Source organism: Dreissena polymorpha, chromosome 5, assembly GCF_020536995.1.
Source record: "Dreissena polymorpha isolate Duluth1 chromosome 5, UMN_Dpol_1.0, whole genome shotgun sequence".
NCBI classification, from domain to species: Eukaryota; Metazoa; Mollusca; class Bivalvia; order Myida; family Dreissenidae; genus Dreissena; species Dreissena polymorpha.
In genome coordinates, this window is record NC_068359.1 from 64,465,098 (window position 1) to 64,474,686 (window position 9,589).

A 9,589-nucleotide genomic window follows, 5' to 3' on the forward strand; every position below is an offset into this window, starting at 1 on the left:
TAGCAAGTTTAAAGTCCATCAATTGAGGCACAAACTAATTAGACCCTTTTTACATTCCCGATATCAGAAGGGTTTGCCACCCCTTTGTAAAATGACTCGAGAACGAGGCTGACGATCTGGAAGCTGGACTTGTCTATATAGAGACATTATTATGTTTTGTGTATACACTATTCAATAAAATACAAATGTAACTTCATGCTCTAAGCATAACTTAATATTACTGTTTTGAAGGGTAACGTCCCTTTGCAGCCACGTGTTTACCACATGACGGTCACGTGCCTTTCTTTCAGGGTTCAACGTGGAGCAGTTGCAGTACCGGAACATCACGTTCACAGCCTGGGACATTGGTGCCAGGGATAAGATGGTATGTCATGAGACTCAGAGTAACATACCACTGAATAGTCATGAACGATACAGATGAATTAATGTTATTTTTCGACGAGATGCAGGAACTAAAACGTGCAATTTGTTCACACAACAACAGTGAGCGATAATTGTGTAGGCTTAATCACATTATATTTATTTCGCCATATTATACGAACTATAAAATGGCTCAATCAAACTCGCGCATTTTATAAATTTATCGGACAATAGTATACATTATTTGAAAATACATTTTTACTCGTTATTACGCTACTGATAAAAATATGTTTTATATAACAACTCATGAAATCATAATCCTGCAAAGAACACATTTCCTCGATATTGTGCTGTTATCCCTAACGTATGAGTTAGCCAAAAAATATACATGTAATAAAGATTGACGTCACGTTACATGAACAGTATACGGACATTTTGCAATTCATACATTTGCTGCTATTGACACGTACATCATAAGACACTACCCGCGCATTCTACCGTTTTCGTGTATACGGACAACTTATATCCAAGTGATCGGGGGGGGGGGGGGGGAAGATTAACAATAATTGATGAAGTCTTGTATTTTGTCTGTTTTAGGCACAATAATTCAAATGCATTTACTGTGATATTTCAACAAGCGTTTTCGGACACACAATTAATCACTGCATCAAAACATGAAACTAGAAACCTGAAAATACAAATCTCAAAATATTGTGCTACCAACAAACAATTATAATTGTATACCAAAGACTTTCAAATCATACCAAAAAGTTAAAATCTTCAAGTATTATTCCACATTATGAAACAAAAAAATACGAATTTCAATATGTGAACAAGAATCACCACTGAAACTTTGGTTGGCTGATGGGGGACATGTTTTTACACAGGTCAAGTGGTGTTTCAGCATAGATAGTTGTCATAGGGGTTGACGTGCAATTTACCGTAGCAAAACTACCGTCCTAGCCAAAAACTTCTATTGACTCGTCCGCCATGTTTCTGTAAAATAGCAATAATTTAGTTCTGTATTAATGTTTCCCAAGAAATGCAGAGAGTTAATATAACTCACCAAAATAATCATTACTATCATTCCCATCATGATGATGATCATCATCGTTATCATCAGTAAAGTTGGTATCATCATTTGCAACAGCATTACCACCGGCAGCAGCATATATAAACTGTTTGTACTGGCAATCTGTGTTAAATTACGTATGACCTGAGAGAGAAACAAGAAACGATATTTTTTCAACTTTATAATGAAAGGGTTACCTTGATTTTGGATGATTTAGAATTTGCATTATTTTTCCAAAACATAGGCACATGTATATAATGTACACTTTCGTGTGCGAATTACTGAAATCCCGTATAACTATAGGGCATGCAACAGTGGCTATATCATGAATGCATATTATTATAGAACGAAGTTTCAGCTATAGTAAATTTGAAATAAATAACGGACAGAATAACCTGCAAATTATATTCCTTAAACCGAAAAGAGTATTACAAATTCTCTACAGTCTCTTCACTTTTATTAACCAACACTTGTACATGCATGTGTGTACCAGCTATCTATTTATAGATAACACATTCCAACGTTTTTTCCATACCAATACTAACCGCCAGTGTTAAACAAAGGTAATCAATGAAGTGAATGAAACTGTTTCGAAGGTGTTTAAAACATTTAGGAGGACAAAATAATGACATGTTTACTTCAATCACATATTGAACATCCCAATAATTGATACATAATAATCGCTATAATCATACAAATGATTGATTCAGTTTATGCAATACTTGATACAGAAGTAGGAGCACACGTGTGTAGTATTAAATGCATATATCCTATGTAAGAAAGAATCGGTAAAAAAATACGTTGTACTGATTGAAAGTGCAAATTCTTAATCTAACATCTGGTGTATAAATAGTTCTTGTTATTTGTTAAAACGCCAGTACAACAACTATTTTAGAACTAGATCATGATAATTTGTCGAAATGTTCGGTGATCAGTAACGCATTTTATCCTTATTTAAATATAAATAACAGCATAACAGCATGCCCGAGAAATCTGCATTCAAATTTGAATATTAATTACTGTTTGAAGACCATCATAATGACAAAAAGGAAAATAATTTACCTTTCTAGCAACGCACGTGTGTCAAATATTCATTTCGCCATGGCAATCACATCGCAACATCCCGGGATGATACAATTGGTATATACACTGTGATAAACCCATCCATTACCTTTCCGACCATGAACGGTCTTACAGACGTACCGTTTATGAAACATTCCTTTTAAATCAATAATTCGGCTGAATGTTAATGCATTTGATATTCATATGATTGATGCACTTAATTATGTCTACAATCTAGCGCAAACAATACGCGAATTCGAAATAAAAAAGATCGATGAAGACGGTACGCAAGAGATAATTATGTATTTCTATAATAGTATAATATACAATAAGTTTATCAGATAAAATTGGATAAAACTATGATGGAGACTGAATGCTTTGTATTTCTCGATGAAGTAGTCATACTCATAATTAAATATCTCTCCTAGATGACAATAAACGACATTATTATTGTTCTGTTCTTTGCTCATTTCAGCGGCCTCTTTTCCGTCACTACTACAAGGGCACTGACGCTGTAGTGATAGTGATAGACGCTGCCGACAAAGAACGCGTTGAGGAACTATTTTGTGATGTCCTCAAACCCGCACTACATGCGGAGGAACTTGCTCACAGCGTATTTCTATTTTTAGTGAACAAGCGGGATCTCCCAGACACAATGACGTCAGAGGAAGTGGCATCAAGATTGAGTTTGAAATTCATGAAACACAAATGGCGTACGTATTATTATATATTTCTTCATAAACTTTTTTTCGGCGGAGCTGACTACGCCAGCTTTTCACCTTACGTGACCTTTGTTAGCGTCCAATAGAATTCAAATAAAACTTCCCGCGGCCAAGTACAGATGAATACACTTCATTGACTGCATTGGCTGATTTGATAATACCACTAGAACATTGGAGACATGTCCGCGTCTTTGTACTGTTTTACTTCGTGTTCAGCATGAAACAGTTTTATCTCTAATAAAAAGGCTTAATAGGTAGAACAGTTTTACACTCAATCTCGACATCAATACAGTTTGTACTTGCACCTTTTATTTTCAGAGGATTGCCAGCGCGAGAACGTTGTGTACTTAAAGGCCATGTTCTCATATTTAGTACTGACTTCCATATTCCTGTCAACATGATATATGTAAAAGTATAAAGAGCAGTGGAAGCGATGCCTCACTTTAATGCATGGCATTTCAACCCGCGAGGTATAAGGGGTCAGTTCGCGGTTAGTGTGTTTGAATGTCAGAGTTTATATACAGGTCAGACCTAATGTGCTGATCGGAGTTCGCGGTCAGTAAAATAATAGTTATATAATAACTGGAATTTTCTTTACCAGAAAGATGTTAAATGAAGATATCCGGCGATATTATTATGGCATGCCAATAATAGATTCTTAATGTGTTTTCAACAATACCATGATAAATATTATTTTTAATTCATTAACAAGAATTATTCCATCATATTTACTAATGTATTATTGCATCATATTGACTAATGTATTAAGTATGAGCGCGATGATTCTCGATACTATAATAATCGAATCAAATAGCAATGCCCGATAAACCACTAAAACAGGTTTGTCCGAAGAACGCGCGTATACATATTAAAAATATGACTTCGCGTGTGGCCGGTTGACTTTGGTTTTCTGTTTTGTATCTATAGGTTTATGACCAGCAATATGTAATAATGTAAAATAAGCCGCGAAAACTCCGCGTAACATCCCGTACTGCGTGTGATGCAGCTAAAAACAGAACAGAAAAAGATATTAGCTATCCTTGATCTCATTCATTTAAATCTTTACCTTCCATAAACTCCAACCACAATCAACGCCGTATATCTTTTTTAAAGATATTTCTTGTTACTACTAATGTTGTTCTGTAATGTTTTATTCAGATAATAGAATACACGCCAATTAAAACTGTAGACACGAGTGCTTTACAGGAGATTATGTTTAGATGGTCTCCGCCCATATTGTTCAAAACTTGGTTATGGATAAAAGTGAGTGGTTTGATTGGTTGCCGAACATCATTTTATTATACTTAATCAAATACAGAAAATCTTTCCCCTCTCTATAAATATATGAATATTTGAGATGACCGACAAACAAGATTAGGCATAAAATACGTCTCCATAGACTATACTTTATACACGTATTGATGCTTCCTGAAAAGGGGATTGAACCAGGGTCGCTAAATTGAGAAGCGCGGCGACCCGGGTTCAATCCCCGTACCTGGAAAATGTGAAATAGGGTTTAATACTCCGGTGTACTGTTAACGTGCTGTGATCGCAGGGCGGTGACATTATCAGCTGATATTAAAACTCTGCTGCATCAATGACAGTACACACAGCGATTAGCAATGAAAATATTGCTGGTGATAAAAAGAGAGACATATGCACAGAAGCAACTTAAATAGACTTAACATTCCTTACACTTGAAATTTAAAATTTTAGTTACACAGTTGCCGGTAAGTTTAGTAAGCCATTTATCCGTGCCTTTAAGTACAACAGTATCCGGTTTTCATAGAAAATTATGTTATCATTTTTTTCCGGTAGATATCCTCGAGACGAGCGCCTTGCGCGGTGACGGGCTCACTGAGAGCATGGAGTGGCTGGCGGCCGAGTTGGGACCCACTTCCGGTCATCCGCACCGGAAGCACTCCATAAAAAACTCGCCGCAACAAACCGCGCACACAAATGACGCTAAACATTGTGTTACGAATGATGTCAGTTACTGTGATAGAAATAACCCACCGCCGACACGCTCAACTTACGGACAGGTCCTTTCTAACAGAAAACATACCGCCAAATGCTCACCGGTGCACAATACGAGTGACACAAATGGTGACGTCAGAAATGACGTCATGTCGTGTTCTGTGGTTTCCAAGGAGATCTCCCCGACACGTGACTACTGCAACCGAGCCTACTCTGCCTTCCGGTGTTTCTTCATCCGTCCCAGCGTTCCCCCGGAAGTCGACGATGACGACAGTGATTGATTGCTGGTAATTTGAATAGACTTAGGGTGACTGATATATTTTGTGTCAATGTTATTTATTTAAGTTGATATTTGTTCGGTTTAGTTGATTAAGATTGATTGGTTGTGTGTTTTTAATGATTGATGGTTCTTTAGAAATTTATCTAGATTTAGTAATATTTTGTTGTATTTGACATATCATATTACGTTTGTTAAACAAAAATCGACGTTGTCGGTGATCTTAACCTATGTATTAATCGTTAAGACAGTTGGAACATTTTTATTTAGTATTATTGATATTGTTTAAATCTAAAAGTAATATAAGATAGTAAATGCTATTTTCCGCCTGAAATGTGAAATGAAAATACAACAACAATATGATGTGTCATTGCTAATTCAGTAAACCAATACATGAATAATACATGATTGCCAGAATGAATGCAAATAATATCAACCCGAGAAAATTAATATCCACAGGGGCGATATTAACGATACTTTTCATTTTTTTTGTATTATTTGCTGTTGCCTTTGCTACTTTTTGTTATTTGTTGTATTTTACCGACCAAACATATTTTAAAGGGACCTTGTCACAGATTTTAGAATGTTTTGAAGTTTGTCATTAAATGCTTTATATTGAAAAATGTTAAAATTGGATATAAAATTGTCCAGTAAAAACCAATAATTAAATTTAAGAAAGAAAACAAAGTAACCCTCAACTGAGCTCGAGCCAATGACACCTGGAGTAAAAGTAAAACGCTAAGTCCATTCGGCCATTTTTTGGTTTATAAATCGTCAACAGATGCATATAATGGGTATTTTAGAGCATGGTAAATGTTCAAAATAACTGTTTCCTCAAAAATATCATAACTACAGCGAAACTTTGCGAATCTGAAACAATTCTTTTTAATTTTGTAAATTTTCCAAAACGTGGAAGGGTCCCGTTAAGATATGGATAGAAGTGTTTTAAAAACGCAGTTAACAGTTTTAACAGTCGTAACAATCACATAGGTTACATCCCAGTTCTCACCATAATGATGTATTCAAAATATGACATACATAAACTTTATTTATAATTCATTGCTATCAACAATTGTCTATTGTACTCACATACAATACCTGTGCCATAAGTTGTTGTTATACATCGCACTTACTGTGGAAATAAAGGGTCTATTTATCGAATGCTTAATCTATTTTTATCAGGGAAACAATCCGAAATGAGAATATCTGCGGACAAGTTTGCTTACATGAACTGATTCATGTATTCATTATTGACCACTTTATTTTATTTATTTTTTAATTTAAGAAAACAATACTTGATATGTCACCTTCAGAAAATTTTATCGTATTTAATCATAAAATGAACTAAAGATAAAAACATTTAACATTAAGAATGGGCCGTGCTCTGTGAAAATGGGGTTAAATGCATATGAAATGTCTTCCCAGATTAGCCTGTGTAGCCTGCAGGGGCTAATCAGGGACGACACTTTCCGCCTTAACTGGATTTTTGCTAAGAAGAGACTTACTGTAAACGAAAAATACCATTCAAACGGAAAGTGTCGTCCCAGATGAGCCTGTACTGACTGCACATGCTAATCTGGACGACACTTTATGCACATGCATTAGACACCTTTTAGCTCGTCTCAAATACATGTACAAGTCGTTGTTACTTATAAACCATCTAAATCATGCACAATCATCCAAAAAAACGTTGATAGTACGACAAATTATTCAAGGTTTAACATATTAATGAAACATATATCACAAAATACTTGTATATTTTGACTTGAATGGAATGAATTTTGCATCTTATCTATGATGTACACATATGACATGCATGTTTGGATAATGCTTGACAATCCTTGCTGCAAAAATGAATATTATAATGAGTATCGCAATTATTTTGTTTACTTCAAGATATTTTTTCAATACAATACAATAGTTTAATTGATTGTTATGGTTTCATTTTGGTGTCAAATAACGGGTCTAAATTTAGTCAGCTAGTTATGTTGCCAGGATTTCAGCATACTTTATTAAGGCTTTAAGAAAAACATATTTAATTGTTAAAAAAGACCCTTAAACTAAACATATTATGTCCATGTTTTCGCCATTTGTCATCATTGCTCCTTAAAAATATAGTGCCTATGAATGCATAAAAAACATTTAAATTTTACTTCATTTTTATCAGTTGTCTTACAATAAGTATAGCCATCAACCGTCACTAGCTCAACTGTCAAGTGTCTTGCTAGACTCGAATAAAACTTAATTCAGATCCTTTATGCCCTTGATGTTATACAGTGGTTTTAAATGAAAAATTTACTTTCAAATAAATTAAACGTATGTAACGTCAGATGTACAAGCTATATTGTGTTCAATTTATTTACAGATTGTAATTCAAGTTTTCATATATGTTTATTATATATTTTATATGCTTAAATTTTACACAAGTAGATATGCTGATAAGGTAAAATAAAAAAGACACTAAACTTGATACTACAGAATTGCCTTTAAATATGAAAAACATATTTAAATTCTTTATTGAGAGGTCAACTCAAGTTCAGATAATTAAACTTAGATGATATAAACTTTATATCATCTAAGTTTAATTATCTGAACTTGAGTTGACCTCTCAATACAGGAATGATCAGGTTTTATTTCAAAAGGCAAAGACATATGTAACATAAAACAAAGAAAATAAGAAGAACATGTGTCGAAAAATGCGGAAAAAACCCAGATATTTAATTCTGAAATCGAAAATGGATGTACAGTCGAATTCGCCAGCATGTATATCATGCATGAACGATGTGAATCTAAACTTAGTTTTACGGTTCATTTTAAATTCCTGCAACGATATATATATTCATACGACACACGAACACTAACACTGGTCCTAATAAAAAGACGAATGCTTCAGTGATTGTAGGAAAATATGTACGTCACAATCGGCACGGGGCGCTAATTTGTCTTTGCTGCATTTTATGAAATTCGTCCTTTATGTATAATTTTTCTTGCCTATGTTGTGTTATTGTAACTTATTTTATCAATATATTACAATTTAACACATATTAAAAATCGTATAATCTCGCTTAAATATCTTATAATTAATATCATTTCAAGCCTTTGATAACCTTTCATACGTTATTGTCATTATGTCATTTAAATAATGCGTATGATGTGAATTTTTCTTTACATTTCTTTACAGAGGAAAGGGGTGTAATAAGCCTCTTTTGATTGGAGCATTTTGATTGTTATGTATCGACACCCTGGATTGGAGCATTTTGATTGTTATGTATCGACACTCTGGATTGGAGCATTTAATTGTTATGTATCGACACTCTGAATTGGCACATTTTGATTGTTAATAAACTTTTAAAATGCTTAAGGACAATGTTCAATATTTCGTACACAATATATGTAAACATATCCATTTATTGTCTAAATGTTTGTGTATAGTAATACAAAACCGATCGTTATATAATAAAGGAAGTCCACATTTTTTGGATAAAGTTGTCCATCATTTAAGAGAATAAGGAATTTCCAGAAATATTTTGAGGACAAAAATTCTTATTAACACCCGTTATTTCTTTATCTAAGGCAAGTGAAATATTCTACACTCGTAATTAGCAAATTCACGCTGTGTAAAACGCTTGAAAAGCAAATACAATTGAGATGTTAACATATAACAAGAAAATTCGTTGCGCAACGATTTTTTCAACGATTTTTTAAATTGATTTTATAGTAAGGCAACGATGTGCAGTTATGTTAAACTTGATTAATTTATGTATGTTATTCAATGGTAAATAATGTAGTTATATCGCAAACATGCTACGGGTTCTTGCTTTACCCTATATTTATATCGCAAACATGCTACGGGTTCTTGCGATACCCTATAGTTATATCGCAAACATGCTACGGGTTCTTGCGATACCCTATACATATAAGATCTGGCACGAGTTGTCATATCATACCATATTTTATTAAACAAGTTCAGGAATTTTGTTAGTAAGCGAGCATTTGGCGAGCTTACTAACGAATTACAGTGGACGAGGTTTATAAATTATGGTATGAAATGACAACGAGTGTCAGATCTTTTAAATCACATGCTTTTAAATTAGCAAATTAAATAAATTTTACGCAAAC

General features: G+C 33.9%; 1 protein-coding gene across 2 annotated transcripts in view; it reads left to right on the plus strand.

Moving 5' to 3' along the window:
• The window catches only part of LOC127831868 (uncharacterized), a 30,833-nt gene extending 22,002 nt beyond the window's left edge, over nucleotides 1-8,831 (plus strand). For both annotated transcript variants that reach the window (XM_052356939.1, XM_052356940.1), the window contains 4 exons: nucleotides 291-364; nucleotides 2,970-3,207; nucleotides 5,035-5,480; nucleotides 8,652-8,831. In XM_052356939.1, coding sequence (XP_052212899.1) covers nucleotides 291-364; nucleotides 2,970-3,207; nucleotides 5,035-5,474 — 752 coding nt within the window. In that variant the 3' untranslated portion in view covers nucleotides 5,475-5,480; nucleotides 8,652-8,831. The remainder of the gene's footprint in view (nucleotides 1-290; nucleotides 365-2,969; nucleotides 3,208-5,034; nucleotides 5,481-8,651) is intronic.
• The last annotated feature ends 758 nt before the right edge of the window (nucleotides 8,832-9,589 follow it).